We start from the raw sequence: 20011 nt of genomic DNA on the forward strand, positions 1-20011 counted from the left end.
AAGAAGGACGAGCACCTGATCACCTTTCGAAGCGCGGTAGCCAGGACTCAGATTGACTTTTTGTTGCTTAGGAAAGGGGATAGGGCGTTGTGTAAGGACTGTAAAGTCATCCGGAGTGAGAATCTTTCGACCCAGCATAGGCTCTTGGTTATGGATTTGGGTATAAAGAAGAATAGAAAGAGGAGGACTAAGGAGTGTAGACCGAGAATTAAGTGGGGCGGCCTGACGCCAGTGAATACGTGGGAGATAGGGGAAAGGTTGGCGGGAGTGGGGGTGTGGGAGTGTAGGGGGGACGTGGATAGTATGTGGGACAGGGCGGCAAGGTGCATCAGGGAGAATGCAAGTGAGGTGTTGGGTGTTTCTAGGGGCCGGGCCGGGCACCATCGGGGGGATTGGTGGTGGAATGAAGAGGTGGAGAAGAAAGTGGGGACCAAGAAAGGGGCGTATGCTAAGTTGGTGGAAAGTAAGGACGAAGAGGAGAAGCGGGTAAACAGGAAAGAGTACAAGCTAGCAAGGAAGGAGGCGAAGTCAGCAGTCACGGCAGCTAAGACGGCCGCTTTTGAGAGCTTGTATGCAGGGTTATAGGAGAAAGGAAGGGAGAAAAAGTTGTTTTAGACTCGCTAAGGCTAGGGAGAGGAAGGGTCGCGACCTCGATCAGGTGAGGTGCATTAAGGGGGAGGACGGTAGAGTGTTGGTGGAGGACGGCCATATTAAGAAGAGATGACAGTCGTATTTTCATAGGCTCTTGAATGACGAAGGGGATAGAGCTATTGTGTTAGGGGAATTGGAGCACTCAGAGGAGTGTCGGGATTTTAGCTATTGTAGACGTTTTAAGGTAGAAGAGGTTAGACAGGCTGTTCGCAGGATGCGAAGGGGTAGGGCGACGGGGCCGGATGAGATACCGGTGGAGTTTTGGAAGTTCGTTAGAGAGGCTGGTGTAAGGTGGTTGACTGGATTGTTTAATGAAATCTTCAGGACGGCAAAGATGCCCGAGGCGTGGAGGTGGAGTACCATGGTCCCTCTCTATAAGAATAAGGGGGACATTCAGAGTTGCAATAATTATAGGGGGATTAAGTTATTGAGTCACTCTATGAAGATCTGGGAGAGAGTGGTCGAGGTGAGGCTGAGACGGATAGTGTCTATTTTGGAAAACCAGTTCGAATTTATGCCCGGCCGCTCGACGACGGAGGCAATCCACCTGGTGCGGAGGTTGGTGGAGCAGTATAGGGAGCGGAAGAAGGATCTGCACATGGTGTTTATCGATCTGGAGAAGGCATACGACAAAGTCCCCAGGGAGGTGCTTTGGAGATGCTTGGAGGTGAGTGGAGTACCGCTGGCATATACCAGAGTAATTAAGGATATGTATGATGGAGCGAAAACCCAGGTGAGGACGGCGGGAGGAGACTCAGAGCATTTCACTGTCCTGATAGGATTGCACCAGGGATCTACTCTTAGTCCCTTTTTGTTTGCGTTGGTGATGGATGTGTTGACGCGGCGCATTCAAGGGGAGGTGCCGTGGTGTATGTTTTTTGCAGACGATGTAGTTCTGATAGATGAGACTTGAGGGGGTGTGAATGACAAATTAGAGGTGTGGAGGCAAACTCTTGAGTCTAAAGGGTTCAGGGTGAGCAGAAGCAAGACAGAGTATGTGGAATGCAAGTTTAATGACGTGAGGCGGGAGAATGAGGTAGTAGTGAAGCTGGAAGCACAGGAGGTATGTAAGAGGGATAAGTTCAAGTATCTTGGGTCCGTGATCTACAGTAACGGTGAGATTGACGAGGATGTCTCGCACCGTATTAGGGCGGGATGGATGAAGTGGAAACTCGCGTCGGGGGTGCTGTGTGATAAGAAGGTGCCGCCCAAGCTTAAAGGCAAATTCTACAGGGTGGTAGTCCGTCTGGCCTTGTTGTATGGAGCGGAGTGTTGGCCAGTTAAGAACTCCCACATCCAGAAAATGAAGGTGGCAGAAATGCGGATGTTGCGCTGGATGTGTGGACTGACTAGAGGGGATAGAGTTCGGAATGAGACTATTCGGGAGAAGGTTGGTGTGACTTCAGTGGAGTGCAAGATGCGGGAAGCACGATTGAGATGGTTCGGACACGTGAAGAGGAGGGGCATGGATGCCCCGGTCCGTAGGTGTGAGAGGCTAGCGTTGGATGGTTTTAGGCGGGGTAGGGGTAGGCCGAAGAAGTACTGGGGCGAGGTGATTAGGCGGGACATGGAACAGTTACAGCTCACCGAGGACATGACCCTAGATAGGAAGGTCTGGAGGGCGCGAATTTCGGCAGAGGATTAGGGCCAGTTTGGGTCGCTAGTGTAGGGAATTACTTGGTGGGGGTTTTATTCCTGTTATGATTCCGTCTTCCGTGTTCCATGTTTTATTACGAATCTGTGTGCTTTCCTCTGTTTTATATTACTTATGGGTGCCGTATTTATGTTATGTAATCTGCTTCTGTGCTTTACTATGTGTTTGTGTGGTATCTCGTGTCTTGAGCCGGGGGTCTATCGGAAACAGCCTTTCTACTTCATCAGAGGTAGAGGTATGGATTGCGTACATCTTACCCCCCAAACCCCACTAGGTGGGAATACACTGGGTTTGTTGTTGTTGTTGTTGTTGTTGTATGTTCGATAAGGCTAATCCTTGTACCCTTCCTTTCACTAATTATTTAGAAAGTAAGATGTTCATGATGATATTATATATTAATTTCGTAATGCCATCGTAGTTTCACAAGAGCACATGTATTCTGTCCTATGTTATGGGAATGTTCCTTGTGAAAAAATATTTTCTCGTGCTACTTAAACTCTTTATCTTTGGAGTCTGGAGCTCACGGTATGCTTGATAATATTTAAAGTATGCTCTGGGTAGGGGTATTACAGATATTGTCTATTAATTAATTTTGTAATCTTGTTCTTTCTCATATATCACCTAGTTTATTTATGTCCTATTGTGTATTAATATACATGTGAGCAGTTTCAAGTGAACTTACTAGACCACATCAGCTCTTTATTTAGTTTAGTTGAAGGCTTGTCTTATTATAGTGTCCGATGTCTTTTAGCAATATATAATATGGAATATTTAAAAACCATCAACTGTTCAAGTTTTCATTGTCCCATCCAGTTCACTGAAGTAGGACTCCTACTTCCAGTACTCCTTACTAAAACTTTCATAATTCTGTACTCTTTTTTTCTTTTATAATAGTTTCTCTTGCACTTCGTGCAAATGGCTACTAGTAGCACTAATATTTTGGCTACTGATGCAGCCTGTACTTGCTGTCATGTACTTGGTGCAGTATATGCCATCGGTTGGCTATTGGCTTATGGAAAAGGTATTGTATGGTTATTCAGCAAAACTTTTGGTTGATTCCAATTTGGAACTGTTTCGAGACCAATAGACTATGGATTTAATTTACATATACTAACAATAGTAAAGAATTTACACTGTTCAAGCTGGTTAGCATTTAGGTAATATGCAATGATAGTGAAACAACTTTTACACTGCCAAAGTACTTTGGTTAGAGTGCTTAAAATAATTATTGCGAAGAAATGCTTCTTCTACAGTTACCTACAATTCTTTTTTGGTGGTTTGATATGTTAAATTATTAGATCTTTAGTAGATAGTGTCCAAGATGTGGATGCATCCAGCTCATTAGCCTCTAAACTGTTAATTCTGATACAGATTGGTGGAAAACGAGTGGAAGCTGCTGCAGAGAAAGGCAACACATACTCCGTCAACTTGCTCTTTGACAAGAAGGAAGGCTAATAGTGATGTTGGAGGTAGAAAACTCTGTTTTCAAGAATTCAAGCTTTTCTTTTGAACATACCGCAAACCGCGTATGTTCCTAATAATGCACACCATTCTACTTTTTGGTTAAAAAGTCCAACACCTTTGCTTCATTACCCTCAAGATATGTTAATGTGCTAACGAATAGGAGTGTCTTATGCTTAATTTGCCGGACGACATACTCGTCAAGTCCAATGTCTGATCATTATGAGATGTAGCTCGTGTTTCACTTGATCGTGCATGGGAATTATAACATTTGTGGCCTTGTCCTACCATTTAGCTAAGCGATTTGGTTATATTTCTCTCTTTATGATCTTTATCTATATTTATAATATGTCTATAATCTATATCTATAACCAGTAATCTATATATATATATCTATAATCTATAATCTATACCTATAATTTATAATTTATCTATAATCTATCTATAATATATTAAAAGTGTGAAGGGTTTTATAAATGTTATTTGAATTTTTTGCACTTCATTAAAAGATTCTGTAATAAACAAAATTGTAGTTTTACGTTTTTCTATTATCTTTATGACATTAAATATAGACTATAATAATCATATTAAATATTGTTGTATTTTGTTTATTTTTTTTTTTTTAAATTATTTGTTTCTGGACATTTCATCATAAAGCTACCAAATAAAGTTATTAAAATCCTTAGTTTTTTTTGGTTAAAACACTTCCCATATGAAGTACTCCTTGTCAAATTGTAGTTGATTTATATATTAAATTCTAATTATAAATAAATATTAATAAAAAATAGTTAATGTCCTTATTTGATTTAGTTAATAAACTGTCATATTAACAATTTTAAATCGATATTTTACCATACTCGAAAAATGAATTTTCACAATTCTATTTAAGTAATATTTTAATCAAACTTTATCACAATCCTGTTGTTTCATATTCACAATTAACTTTTTAAGGAGCATTTTGCAAAAGTATAGTTCTGCTTTTTATGTTTATTTATATTTTGCTATTTAATTTATGCTTCTGTACGTGTTCTATGAGATTTTCTTCATGTACAACACGAAGGATGACTTTTTAGTGTAATCTCAGAAGTGAGATTTGAAAGGGGTAGAGTATAAAATTTTGAGTGTTTTTGCAACTTTTTCCTTGACATACTGTGTTTTTCTTGTTCTATGATTTTCCAAAAAAAAATAAAGTGAGTACTTGACGTCCAAGAACTTGATTTGAATGAATGCTCATGAAATCAACTAAAATTTCACATGTATAATTTCGTGTTAGATAAACATTATTATTTCTCAATAGCAAATTATTGAAGTCTAGAATGCAATATTAGTAGAGGCAAAGCCAAAATTTGAGGTTTGTTGGTTCGAAATTAAGATGGCATAACAATATCAAGCTAATGTATAACACGCATAACGATCTCAAGGTAATGTATAACAATCCTAAAATAATGAATAAGTACTGATATTTTATTATTTTGTCAACGAGTCACATATTTTATTTTAGGGTGGACATTGCTTTTCTTGCTTCTCTCAATTGTCATTTTTAAGTTTTATTAACCAAAACAAGAAGAACAAAAAACTATATATAGGAAAAAAGGAAAAAAAAAATTACGGCGAGAGAGAGAACTGATGCAAGCTGGAGGCAGTAAAAAGAGGTAATAAAATGCATGATGCTAGCAAGATTCGAACCCAGTTCTACTGCAAGCTAGAGCCTAGAGGGAGTAAGAAGAGGTAATAAGCTGCATGATGCAAGCAGGATTCAAACCCGCATACTCCACATGACACGGCTTTGCTAGCTGCACAAAGATCGCTGAACCATCCGGCTGGAATTGTAAGTGCGTTCCCAGATTAATAACTATATCTGTTTTTTAGTACAAATATAAAGTCTACCTAAAAGCTACTGCGTTCACCCAAACCCGCATCTTCCACTGTAGCTTCGCCCTTGAATATTAGTTAAACTTTTCACCATTAGGAATATGTTTTCTTACTTTTCAAAGTGTCAGGATTGAATTATATAAAATATGAAAAATTATATTTCAAATCATTGAGTTTATTTTTCTTGGATGCAAATACCAACCTATTAACCAATACAAGGTCATTATATTTACGAAATATCATACGATAAATAACTATCAACATAAAATTAGTGACGTACAATTTTTATAAAGTAGTAAACGTGCATTGCATGTTTTTATAGACTAGTTATATTAAAGTATGAATTCCTTAAAAATGTTGATTAGGGAGATCCGAACGTATGATTTTTAGGGAGATCTGGTCGAAAAATCGCTCGGTGCCCATCCGACTAGTGGTATTGAGAATTAATTGAGTACAAAACTTATCTTCAAGTTTTACATTATTCTGATAGTGCAGAGGGCGATCATGGAGTCACTGAATGAAGTCCTCTTCTTTCGGATGTGCTCACCTGAAATGAGGCAGAGATGACTAAGTGACATAAGGAATATGGTGATGACGACAACATATCATAGAAAGAGATAACATGTGGATTGAATGTCCCACTAAGACTAACCAATCTACAACTACATCCCCGAGCGCCAGTCAAACGAGAGCATGAATGCAAGATACCAACAGAATGATCTGTCGGACAAAGGCTAGGGCTGCTTCCTTCCCACCGCGTTCTTTCTTATTTGTCGGAGATATAAAGTGAGTGACCTGACCCGCCCGGGCCTTGTCGTAATGGGCATTCCAAGTCCAACTAGGACTAGGGACCACCCCCTGTTACCCAACCCAACCACCAATATCCAGCCTTAGATGGGCTGAATTTCAAACATATAACAAGATAGCGTTATTGTTCTCATTAAGAATCTAGGATAGGGTCACAATCGTGACCGACCCAACAGAGTTCAACCGTACCACACCAATTGTCCAACTATACAAAACCAAATCATAGACCATAAAACAAAGGGAATACTAAAACATAATATGAAAATTAATCCCAAAATGTAATATGATGGAACAATAAGAAATCATGTCCGACGTTGCCAACCTCAATATCAATACTAATGCTAATGGTGACACCTCTACCAATCCCGTCCATACCAACCCCCAAAAGTACCACAAAGCCTCTAGCCAAAAGAGTAAATAAATTCGGTTAGGATATGTCCCCAACCATGGCCAAAACCAATGTCCAAAATAAAAGAATAATGTCTAAAGAAATCCATAACATAAAATGATGCCTTTCGAAAGGATGGAAGCTCACCACTTCAGTCCAAATGCTGATACAAAATTAACGTGCTAGACATGAGGAGTATAATGGCTGGTTTTTGCGTAGCGTGGGTATACAGCCGCCCGTAGACGGGGTTAACGAGTGACCACTAGCATGAATCTCAGGATAAGGATAAAATAATGCCATTTATAAAACCAAGTAAAACCACCCATAATGCATACAACCATACATATGTAAGTGCTGGAAAAGGGAACTAGGTTTAGAATGCACTTAAAACCTTTACCTGAGTTGTATAGCTTTGCTGTCCTAACCACCCATGAGCCATATGGGTTCAGCTCCCCCTGCTAAAAGGGAGGAGTTTGTGTAGCCGAACGACTTGGGAATATCCTATGGGATGACTAGTAAATCCTCCAATATAAAATGTGACACTCGCACATGGTCATTAAGACCCCTTATATTGGCAAATATGAGTTTTCAATTTTGGTCTCCCCGGGACTACCACCTTCTACGAATTAGCTACACACCCCGCCATTGATGCTTGATAACGCTTAAATCACTCCTATGATTAAGGGGTGAGGCAGTCATTGTCAAACAACCTAACTAGAATTGGGGTCGAATCTACAAGGAGCGAATTATAGACTTCAAATCTTATGGGTGTTCTAGTTACTACAAGTTTACCCAAAATGATAATAAATAAGACATGTAAAATAAAATAGGGGGATTTGATTTGGGGATAGTTTGTCAACTAACAATGCATGAATATAACACTTTTGATTTAAAATCAAGATTTGAGAAAATCTTGGGATTATGTCTACCTAAAGGTGCAAACATGTGGGGCGATGATTGTTTGACATGAAATTTAGTTGTCAACTAAAGGATAGGCTAGGTCTATAGTCATTATGACCAATCTTTCAATCAAGCCATAATGATTTCACCCATTGGTTCTTTCGGGCATCTAATAAATGTACAAGTTAAATTCGCCCAAATCCTCAATCAAGCATCTCTATTTCTAGGATGATGCTCTTGACATGATTTACACTTCAATTACACTTATTTATAAGATTGCCAAAGGTAGTAAACTATACACTTAATTGTCCACTATTACCTTGTCCTCCTATAACCCTCTTTCAAAAATGTTATGGGTTACCTTATGTTGACCTTCATCTCTCTTTCAAGGATAATAAAGGGTTTCTAGAGTTTGGGGTTTTCACCGATCAAACCCATTTGGAGATTTTGAGGTTTTCACACACAAATTCCAACTAATAAGCTCAAGCAAGGTGGAATCTATAATTAACAACTAAAAATCATGCAAACACATCAACACCCAAACACAAATACACTTTAGTTCAACATAATCCCAAGACTAAATTACTTAGCTACTCATGAAGAAAGTAAAAAAGAATATACCATGGGGATTATCCAAGGAATCCATTCTTCACAAAATTACTAAGAAATTAAGCCTCCAAGATTAGTTACACACTTGCCCTATTGGGGTTTCTTTCTTTTAAATCAAAAATAGCCATGAGGTAAGCAATACCCAAAGAAGAAAGAGTTTTTTTCCTATATATGATTTGGGATTCGTCCATATGGTTGTACAAAACTGCCCTGGGGCATAATCCCGGTGAACTGTGATTACGCAAGTTTGTGTGCAACCGCGACCATGCAACTGCGGTTGTATTTCACGACCGCATTATGCTAACCTACTTGACTGCCCACGACCACGGATTGAGGACCGCAGTCGTGGTAACTGAGGCTGATTTGGTTCAGGTCTTCAGCTGTACTCTTCCTTGCTCCTTTTTTTATCATTTTAAGCTTATTTCCACATATTTTGATCTCTTCAACTCTATGCCTGCAATGAGTGGATATTAGTGCATTTACTTATAAATATGTCTCATTTATTCCTTCAAAATAGGGTAGTGTGCAAGGGTAGTATGCACGAATATTAGTGAGAATTGGTGGTAAAATCACTATTTATCAACACCCCTAACTTAAGACCTTGGTTGTCCTCAAGCAACACCACCCCTTATTATGAGACAATTTCAGATGTATGTCCTCATTCTATCACCCAATGATCATGATGACTTAAACTTGATTGTTACCGCCAAAATCTTTTCATATATGGGCAAATAGGCTTTTAACGACTCCTCTTATCATAAAATGGAATAGTAAAGAATGCAATAAACTTCTAGAAACAACCATATAACAACTAATAACTCTCTAAAAAGGACTCACATATTGACTACAATCATGCTATTCTTTTGTTTATCTTATTACGCAGAAGATGACAAAATTACCTACCTCAACTAGTTTACATGCCTCCTCACAAGAAAGAAAAAATTCACATACCTAGTTACCAATCATGCAACAAGGAATTTTAAGTACAAACACTCACTCTCTCAAGAAATTCTCCATGTTAACAAGTACCATGCCATAGGCTTTCCCCTATTTTCAATCATCACTACAATGACTACACTTGGTTGGGAATCACAAAAGGACTTTTTGAGCTTGTAATGTAGGTTTAGGGTAGGGTAGGATATTAACTTGGGACGATAAGGCCAAACCCTCCTCAAACTTCTACATCATAATCCTTTATGCATTGCTATTTGGTACACTTCTTTTTCCTTTACTAATTTGTCTACTTTGACCCTTTTTCTTTACTCACATGCTCTTCGCTTCTTTTTCTTCACTCTGGTTGTATGCAATCAAAAATTAAGTATTTTATTCTTTTAATGGATTTTCTCTTTCTTCAAAGCAAAATGCTTACTTGTTTAAGCTCGTAGGCACTTTCTTACGATTTTGTGGCTCAACCACACTTCTTTATCTTTCCACCACTCCCAACTTAGGCTTTTAGTGTTAATTTGTATTCTTAAGTTCAAGGAGGATAGGGTTCAAGAGAGGATGAATAGAAGGGTCACGACTTGTAATGTGTTTGTCAAAGAAAATTCCAAAGGCTTAAAGAGGGTGACTAGGGGTAACTCCTATGTGTTGGGAGGCTTTTTAGGCTAAAGTTGGCTTCCAAAATCACAAGATGGCCTATTATCATTTTAACAACCAAGCAAAGTAAAAATTTAGCTTTGAAAGACTAATGGGGCAAGTTCTAGATGGTACAAGTACACATGAGATGAAAATAATTAACCTCACATACATGGCATGCGAATGTTGTCAAGGGGGTTCAATTGTTCTATCTGCTCGAGACAAAGATGGAGTATTCATGATTTTTTTGAAATTAACTTTTGGAGTCATAGAAAGAGGGAGAATTTTGTCATAAAGTTGCTCACGTCCATGCCTTCGAATTTTGAAAAATTTTTAGACGGAGAGGGTTGTTTGCTTTTGTATCCACACCATATATAATTTGCTAATCATGCAAGCCATCCAAGCTATAGTCTTACATTGTAAATTATAGTACGGGTGACCCATCCATATGGTTTCTCAGATTACACCAATGGATATGAATGCAATCCCAGGTCATCAATGCTACAGGTACTTCAATTTTCCTTCTATTTTATGGCCTCGATGCCACGGGTACTCAGACTTCCTTTACACCTATAGTTGGAAACCCAATCATGATGGAAAGGCTCATCTATTAAAACTTAAACTAAAATAGCAAACTAAGAACAAAGTAACTAATCCATGAAAATGTCGACACCATCAGAGTGCCCAAATATTACAACCCAAATAAAACTAAGAACCATCCAAAAGAGCAGAAAAGTATGCAAAAATATCAATAATACAGGCCTAAATTAAATAAATAAGGAGACGCTTCCAAATGAATGGATAGCAGTGTCCCCACTGCATAAATAATTAAGGATAAAAGAGACAAGGGTACTCCCTATAATCGTATCAAGGGCTGCTTTCACTCTTGGATTCTACATCATCACTATTTTCCTCGAGATTAGTCCACTCGGCTGGGGCCTCATCATCACTCTCCACCCAAGAGGAAGGAAGTCTATCTTGGGGTTTTAGGACCTTCCATCTACCTTTCAACCCCTTTCATATCTTGATAAAGAACTCACCCCTCTTCTTATTTCTTGTGACCATTTTTTATTCTCAATTTGAAGGTCTCGGTGTGACTCTGCCAAAGAGGAGTAGGTTTTCTCAAGCTTAGCAATGGTAGCCTCTTGCTTCTTTTGGTCCTCCCTGTACTTCTTATAATCAATATGTGACACATATGAATGATGGGTGGTGGAAGAATCTTTCGGTCCTTGGGGAAAACGAGACACAAGCTCTTTAATGGTTGTAATATTTACTCCGATCTCCTCAAGAGGTCCCATAGTGGTTGGCCTATGATACTCGAGCTCATTGCATACCGTCTTTTTCAAGTCGATCTTTTTTTTTGTTTTTGTCGGGTGCGCCCTTTCCTGGAATCCTCACCAGGTAGATAGGGGCACTAGGATGCACCTATGTATCACTAGTATACTCTTCCACCCCTGCTTTTCTGTAAATCTCAGTAATTAAATAAGGGAAAAAGAGATGCGTACCATCTTGGTTCTTAAAATGATTATTTTATTGACCACGAGTTTACCAACATCCAGTGGGATGCCATCTAGAATACAAGCAACCATTTGAGCACATAATTCTGGGATTTTTGTCATGTGGGTACAAGGAGAAACTTGGCAACAAATGATGTGCAACCATATCCGAGCCTCAGAGGTAAAGCCGTTCATATGAATATTGCTTTTTGTCTTGGTCCAAGTAACTTCCTTTCTGGGGCATAGCCGTTGTGCCAACCAACTCCCCAGTTTACACCCCTTTGCTTTGAATTCACCCATGTCTGCATGTTTGAACCCATAAACATCATTGATTTGCTTAGCCCAAACTTTAATCGATTTGCCCCAAATCTTGACAGTCAGATTGACCGGGTTAAAAAAAATACTTCACTGATGTTGACATAAAATTCTCAGACCCATTCTTCATTTGCAATGCATGGATCCAGGATGAAGCATTGCCACCCTATGGCTTCAAGTTTATCATGATATGCCGGTAGTTTCTCCAGCATATTCTCCAAGTAAATTCCTTTTCTTGGGAGAAGCTTTGTTCTTGGAAGATCAGTGTAGTGGTGAGTATGACACTTGGGTGCCATGAATCGGATGTGATCTTACTTGCCCATGAGGTTGTCCTAAAAGCACTAGGCACACATTATATTAATCAATGCCATTTTAACATGCAAATTGTACAACATTGTTAATTAATGATCATTAGAATGGGTGGTCAGTGGTGCTGAGTTAAAAATTGGAAGCGTAGGATTTTTGGAATGGCAGGAAACTAGCCCTGGATACTGCGATCGCAATATCTGAGACTGGTTTCATACTAGCTTCTTACGTTTAGATTTCTTCTAATTTTTGGGTTACTAACAAGCTCTACAATATGGATGTACAAGGAAAACATTTGAGCAATGCTAATAAGTGTTTGAATGCCCTTTAAAATGTAGGTACCCCTATTGTAAGTTCATTTGGAAAAAGTGTCAAACACACGGCATGCACATCTTGTTTGTCCATATTTTGCACACATTATTGGGTATTAAAGATGTCCCAATTGTGTGCACACCTTATCTAAGTAGCGAACATTACACTGCACCAATTATGACAATATGGAAGTAATAACAATCAAATCTTTAGGCCCTCTCTTAAACATGTATTTGAGGGACTATTTTAAAAAATAAAAACGTAGATTCACGACACTTACCTGAGTTGTGATGCAAGAGGGGTGCAAGGATGCTGTTAGAAAGCTCACAAACTTGTCCAGAAGTTAGCCCAAATTAGAGAGTACAATTTGTAAAGGGAGTATGGGAGAAATGAGGGGAAATTAGGGGTTAAATAATTGAAGTAACCACGATCGTGGACACCCGCATCACCGCGATCATGCTTGGGGACCGCTATCGCAGTAACTAAGAGCAGTTTTGCTCCCCCATTTTCTCCTGTTTAACTGTTTACTTAATTTTCATGAAATTTTCCCTTGTTCAGTTTTTAATGCAGAATTACACACTTTCCCTTTTTCAAGCTCATCCAATGCACCCTATAGTGCCATAAATGCAAAGGTTATTCATATGCAACAGATAACATCTATTCTACAAAAACCTAACAATAAAAGGATACAAGCCACTCTCGTGGCATTTGTGCTTTGCCTCTCACCTAGCGCCTTAGTTATCATCATGGAATGACTTTTTCTTACCTTCACTCTCAAGCTGGGTCTTCAAACCCCTCCTCATTCACCTTCTCATTTCCAGCATCCACTACGGATATTACTTGAAGTTTTGCTATTTATTTTTTTGACTTGCAAATTTTGAAAGAGACTTCATCTTCTTGCACCCTAAATTTCATATCTCCCTTCTCCAGATCGACAATAGCTCTCCTGGTGGACAAGAAAGGACGAACAAGGATGATAGGTACCTCTTTGTCCATTTCAAAATCCAATACCACAAAGTCCTCCGGGAGTATAAACTTTTCCACTTTGACAAGGACATTAAACAAAATACCCACCGGCCTTTTGATGGACCGGTCCGCCTTGAGAAGTCGAATAGAGGTTGGTGTAGGGGTATCCAATTTGATCTTCATGTAGATGAAAAAGGAATTAAGTTAATGTTCGCACCAAGGTCGCATAGAGCTCTTGCAAATTCATGCGTCCCTATTGTGCAAGGAATGGTGAACGCTCCGAGGTTATCTTTCTTTTTTGTAACCTTGCTATCCATGATAGCACTACACCCATGAGTCACCTTGATGGTTTCACCTTTAATAAGCTTCTTTTTAGACATCAACTTTTTCATCAACTTAGCGTATCCCAAAATCTCTTGAATTGTCTTAAGCAATGAGATATTTATCGATTGGTTGCAAAGTTTTGCCATGAAATTCCTTAATTTTTCACCATCCTCTTTTTTATATAGTCGTTGAGGGAATGAGGAAGGAACTTGGATGGTTGGCCTTGCGTCACCTTGTGGCTTTCTAACTTCTACCACTTTTTCATTACTTTTCTCGATATCTTTCTCATTGTTTGCTTTTTTTCTTTGGGGCATCACCTCCTTTGCTTTATTCTTAAGTAAATTATCATTCAAGTCTCCTCTAAATGGATCATCAAGTACCTTCCCACTCCTTGTGACAATTGCTAGAACTTGGGCATCATTCTTTGGATTAGCAATCATGTTACTAAGGAGTCCACCTCTAGGTCTGGCATTTAGTTGCACGAAGATTTTCCCAACTTGGGTGTCCAATTGCTTAATAGAGGCGGAGTAAGACATCATGGTTTGAGAAAGTTGAGAAAAATCATCTTTCAACTCATGGACCATTTTGTCCATTCTTTCCTTTTTATTCAAGATCCTTGTCAATAAATCCTCGGTCTTGAATTTTTTGGGGTCAATGATATTTGACTCTTTGGATTTAGCCCGATCATGAGGAAGAACATAACGATCATAGTCACATTCCCAATCTCTTCAATCTCTATCCCTCTTGAGATCCATGTAACCTTGATTCCCACCTTTCCTTTGATAGGTGAGGCGGGAATCCCCCAAGTAGTTAGCCAAATAACAGATTTCCTTATCCAACTTCTTTGTCTCTTCATCATCTTCATAAGATTTTGATGCTACGTCGTTGACCGCTTTCGCGGGTGCGCCCATAACATGCTTTGTCAAGAGTTTAAGTTGGATCATCATTTTCTCCATGTTCTCCTTCTTTTTTTTCATTCTTCTTTCTTTGTTCATTATCGACCATGGAAGTAGTAGAAGGAATCTTGGGAGCTTCGATTTCTCGGATATGCCAACCCAGATTTTTCTTGGACACTTCTCCAATCAATAGAAAGGCCACATGGTGGTGCAACTTCACTAGGGAACCACCCGCCACATTATCTACCAATTTTTTGTTTAATGGATCAAGGGCACAGTAGAAGATCTCGAGAAGCATTTTCTCCAGGACTTCATGATTTGGGCATTGAACAAGCTTACCATTAAACCTCTCCCAAGCTTCAAAGAATGGTTCTCTATTAATTTGCCAAAAATTCACAATCTCGTCCACTTTTGAAGCATTTTTGATAGAGGGAAATATCTATCAAGAAACACCTTAGTAAGCTTGTCCTAAGATGTAACTGAGCCGGGTGGAAGTGAGCGGAGCCATAAAACCGCCTTGACCGTTAATGAGAATAGGAAAGGCGAAGCCGAATGTATTCTTGTGTAATGTGTGCTATATTGAATGATGCGCGTACACTTTCACAAAATTCTTCAAATGGACATTTGGGTCCTCAAAGGCTTGACCTCCGTACAACTCTTTCATTTACAACATGTGAAGCATGACGCTAGTCATATGGAAGACTTTGTTCCCATTAGTTGGTGGGATATGGATTGTACTTGTTTGCCCCACTTCTTTTAGTGGGCCCTCATCATCTAAAGGGATATAAAAGGGGCCCATGTTGGTTGCACTATTATTCATTGTTCCGTTAACACTCTAATCAACTAAAATAAGATTTAAAAACAACAAATAAACTAAATTATACCACCCCGGGTATTCCCAAGTAAGAATCACACCGTACAAGTGAAATCTATATTTTACTTCCTGGCAACAGTGGCATTTTGATAACTCTCAACTCACTCCCATGATTAAGGGGTGAGGTAGTCGTTGTCAAACAACCCAACTAGAGTTCGGGTCGAATCCATAAGGAGCGAATTATAGGCTTCAAATCTTATGGGTGTTCTAGTTACTACAAGTTTACCCAAAATGATAATAAACAAGACATGTAAAATAAAATGGGGGGATTTTATTTGGGGATAGTTTTTCAACTAACAATGCATGGATATAACACTTTTGATTTAAAATCAAGATTTGAGAAAATCTTGGGATTATGTCTACCTAAAAGTGCAGGCATGCGGGGTGATGATGGTTTGACATGAAATTTAGTTGTCAACTAAAGGATAGGCTATATAGTCACTTGACCAATCTTTCAATCAAGCCACAACAATTTTACTCATTTGCTCATTCGAGCACTTAACAAGTGTACAAGTTAAATACACCCAAATCCTCAATCAGGCATCCCTATTTCTTGGATGATTCTCTAGATATGATTTACACTCCAATTACACATATTTCTAAGATTGGAAAAGGTAGTAAATCATAGACTTAATCATCCACCATTGCCTTGTCCCCCCTATAATCCTCTTTCAAGGATGTTATAGGTTACTTATATTCACTTTTATCCCCCTTTCAAGGATGGAGGGTTTCCAGAGTTTGGAGTTTTCACCCATAAAACCTATTTGGTGATTTTGGGGTTTTCACCCACAAATTCCAACTAATAAGCTCAAGCAATGGTGGAATCCATAATTAACAACTAAAAATCATGGAAAAATATCAACACCCACATACAAACACACTTTAGTTCAATATAATCCCTAGACTAAATTACATAGCTACTTATGAAAAAAGTAAAAAGAGATACACCATGGGGATTATCCAAGACATCCATTCTTCACAAAATTACTAAGAAATTAAACCTCTAAGATTAGTTACACACTTTCCCAATTAGGGTTTCTTGTTTTCAAATTGAAAAATAGTTATGAAATAAGCAATACACAAAGAAGAAAGGGTTTTTAGCCTATATATAATTTGGAATTCGTCCATGTGGTTTTACAAAGCTGCCCTGGGGCATAATCCCGCTGAACCACGGTCGCGTAAGTTAGTCTGCGACCACGGCCATGCGACCTCGATTGTATTTTGCGACCTCATTATGCTGACCATTTTGATAGTCTGCGACCGCGGATTGAGGACTGCGGTCGCAGTAATTGAGGCTGATATGGTCCAGGTCTTCAGCTGCACTCTTCCTTGCTCCCTTTTTATCATTTAAGCTCCATTCCACATCTTTTGATCTCTTCAACTCTATGCCTACAATGATTGGATATCAGTGCATTTACTAACAAATATATCTTATTTATTAATTCAAAATAAGGTAGTGTCCGTGAATGTTTGTGAGAATAGGTGGTAAAATCACCACTCATCAATGCCCAATTATAACAATGTCCAAAAAATCCATTTACCATTTGTTAACCAAAGCCAATATTGGTGGTATCGTTATACCAACCCTTACTTTGAAAGTGATGCATAGCCAAACCATTTAGGTTCAGGGGACCTTAGGAGCCTTTCTATATACCATATTAAATCCACTTGGGAGACTTCCATGTTCTCCACAAGAATAACTATTTAGCCTTTAGCCCTTTTCAAACCATTTAAAGCATGCAAGAGTTCCATTAAAATAAGACAATGCAATGAACACGTCTTTATAAGCATTTTATCAAACACCTTAGGGGTATAATATAACCAAAACTAATTTCAAAGAAAATTAAACCATTATCATGAAATCTAATTGTCCAAATTCACCATTAATGCATATAAAAGCATAATTTAAACCTTAGGAAACCATAACCAAGCATTCAATAACAAAACCCCCAAATAATAGTTGAAAATCATAATCATGAAATCAATCATATAAACCATGCCTTTAATTGAAATTACAATGAGGGAAGAAAGTCATGCCTTATATAGTAGAATTGATGGAAAGAAATCATCAAGACAAGTCCCAAAGCAATCTGTAAGATGAAATCGTAGCCTTCTTTCCCCAAAAGCTCTTAAGAGAATTATGAGATGTTTTAGAATAGTTTCTAAGTGTTAATGAATTGAATGATAAGGTAAATAACCTCCTAAGTGTATTAGAAGTCATAAGGTCCTAATTAGGGTAAGTAGGGAAAATTTCAAAATACCCCCACTTAAATCCCTTAAACACCCATCACAGGGATACGATTGGACCATATGAGTCTTACCCTCCTATACAACCGGTATCCACCACTCATATCCAAGCCTCAACCCTTGGATCAAACACTGTCCAGTATATGACATTATCCAACCAAGTCGTAACCTCAGCGTATGATCCATACTCATAACCCGTATCCCTGGAAGAATAAGATACTAGGAGAATTAAACACTGCCCACCATACGAGTCCTTTCTACGACTCGTACAAAACCTTACGACTTACACCTCCAAGTCATACCTATTCTAATGACCAAAAACATCCCACCAACTAAAACTTGGCCAGCATACGATAGGACCATATCATTGTACTCCAGCATACGAATCATACCCATAAGTCGTATTGGGTCTGGAGAACGAACTTCTTGGAAATTTTCAAAGGGTCAAAACCCAGGATGTTTTAGTTCCCCCATTAGTAACATTCATCCCCGAATGATGGATAAGGTAGGGTAACCACACGCAGAGTCATTGGCATGATCAAACATCCCTTTAACAAAGTTTGAGAGCAAACAGGTAAAGATGTTAATCTTTTCTTTAGCAAACTCAAAAAATAAAGATGTATTCAAGACCCATACCTTCTGCATGAATCCCAGAAGCAAAAAACAAATGTGGATACTTGGACTTCATGTCTTCTTTTGCTTCTCAGGTAGCTTCTTCCACCTTATGGTTCCTCCATCGAACCTTAATCGAAGCCACATCCTTGGTCCACAACTGACGAACTTGACTATCTAATAACTCAATTAAGACCTCTTCATAAGACAGAGAATAAAAAAACCCAATCCTTCCAAAGGAACAACCGAAGAAGAATTACCAAGACACTTTCTCAACATAGAAACATGAAAGATTGGTTGAACCAAACATAATTTAGATGGAAACTCTGACTCATAAGCAACATTGCCAACTCTCCGCAAAATCACATAAGGACCAATGAACCGAGGACTAAGTTTCCCTTTTTTGCCAAATTGCACCACTCCTTTTATGGGAGATACCTTGAAGAATGTTCTATCCCCGACCGTAAACTCTAAGTTTCTACGCCTAGTATCCACATAGGACTTTTGGAAACTTTATGCAGCTTTAAACTTATCCTGAATCACCTTGACCTTCTCCATTGCCTAATAAACCAAATTTGGACCAAAGATGTCTGCTTCTCCAAGCTCAAACCATCCAATAGGAGATCTACACCTCTTACCATACAACGCCTCACAAAGATCCATACCAATACTCTAGTGATAGCTATTGTTGTAAGCAAACTCTACCAAAGTTAGATTCTCAACCCAATTGCCACCATAACCAATCACATAGGCTCGAGGCATATCTTCTAATGTCTGAATAGTTCTTTCTGCGTGCCTATCTAACAGTGGGTGAAAAGCAGTACTCAGACTAACCTTAGTCCCCAACCCTTTTTGGAAAGACCGTAAAAAATGAGACATAATTTGCGTACCATAATCAGAGATAATCAAAAGAGGTACCCCATGCAGCTTCACAATCTCCTGAAGATACAACCACGTATAATCCTCCGTCGAAAAGGTAGTCTATACTGGCAAGAAGTGTGTATACTTAGTCATCCTATCCATGATAACCAAAATCAAATCCTACTAATTTCGAGATCGAGGAAGACCAGTAACGAAGTCCATATTGATCACTTCCCACTTCTATTCAGGCAAATTGATTTCTTGATATAACCCTTCTGGCCTCAAGTACTCAACCTTAACATGTTGACACACCATGCTCTAGGCTAAGTAATTAGCCACATCTCTCTTCATACCATTCCACCAGTAGACTTCTTTGAGATCATGATACATCTTAGTTGAGCCGGAATGAACAACATTGCATGACTCATGCACCTAGGCCAAAAACTTATGCTGCAGCCTATTGACATCAGGAATACGCAACCTCTATTGGTACCATAAAGTACCATTACCATTAATCTAAAACACCACTACCTTGTGCCCACAAATGTCGCTCTTGATTTTCATAAAGATAGGATCTAGCACTTGCTTCTCTTTAATCTCTGCACCAAGAGACGACCGAACCACTTTGTGCACCATCACACCACCAACATTAGAGTCCAAGAGATGAACTCCAAGATTAGACAAGAGGTGAATATCCTTCATCAATTCCCGTTTGCCTTCCTTCACTGAGCTAAACTCCCTATGGATAACCTGCTAAGAGCATCAGTAACCACATTAGCCTTACCTGGGTTGTAGTGAAGATTCATATCATAATCCTTGAGAAGCTTAAGACACCTTCTATACTTAAGATTAAGCTATTTATGAGTGAACACAAACTGAAGA

General features: G+C 38.8%; 2 protein-coding genes and 1 non-coding gene across 4 annotated transcripts in view; 2 read left to right on the top strand and 1 right to left on the bottom strand.

Annotated features, from left to right (window-relative positions):
* Positions 1 to 4077, top strand: part of LOC107850342 (dehydrogenase/reductase SDR family member 7) — a 52010-nt gene extending 47933 nt beyond the window's left edge. For both annotated transcript variants that reach the window (XM_016694800.2, XM_016694804.2), the window contains 2 exons: positions 3261 to 3326; positions 3677 to 4077. In XM_016694800.2, the coding sequence (XP_016550286.1) occupies positions 3261 to 3326; positions 3677 to 3760 (150 nt within the window). In that variant the 3' untranslated portion in view covers positions 3761 to 4077. The remainder of the gene's footprint in view (positions 1 to 3260; positions 3327 to 3676) is intronic.
* An 8807-nt stretch (positions 4078 to 12884) lies between these two features.
* LOC107849168 lies at positions 12885 to 14232 on the bottom strand. The gene is made up of 3 exons (XM_047401660.1): positions 13657 to 14232; positions 13238 to 13492; positions 12885 to 12959 (listed from the first exon to the last, which is right to left on the bottom strand). Exons 1-3 carry the CDS (start codon positions 14230 to 14232, stop codon positions 12885 to 12887), a joined length of 906 nt encoding a protein of 301 aa, XP_047257616.1.
* A 611-nt stretch (positions 14233 to 14843) lies between these two features.
* Positions 14844 to 14954, top strand: LOC124889892. The gene has a single exon (XR_007048805.1). It is a non-coding gene; the product is annotated as a small nucleolar RNA R71 (small nucleolar RNA).
* The last annotated feature ends 5057 nt before the right edge of the window (positions 14955 to 20011 follow it).

Source organism: Capsicum annuum, chromosome 12, assembly GCF_002878395.1.
Source record: "Capsicum annuum cultivar UCD-10X-F1 chromosome 12, UCD10Xv1.1, whole genome shotgun sequence".
In the NCBI taxonomy this organism is placed as follows: Eukaryota; Viridiplantae; Streptophyta; class Magnoliopsida; order Solanales; family Solanaceae; genus Capsicum; species Capsicum annuum.

What these genes read in the sequence shown, in the direction of transcription:
- LOC107849168 (XM_047401660.1), bottom strand. Translation starts at nt 14,232, where the DNA reads ATGGACAAAATGGTCCATGAGTTGAAAGATGATTTTTCTCAACTTTCT. An exon ending in TTAAAGGTGAAACCATCAAG is followed by an intron (nt 13,493 to 13,656) that starts GTGACTCATGGG and finishes ATCTACATGAAG; the next exon opens with ATCAAATTGGATACCCCTAC. An exon ending in TTAGGGTGCAAGAAGATGAA is followed by an intron (nt 12,960 to 13,237) that starts GTCTCTTTCAAA and finishes ATGGCACTATAG; the next exon opens with GGTGCATTGGATGAGCTTGA.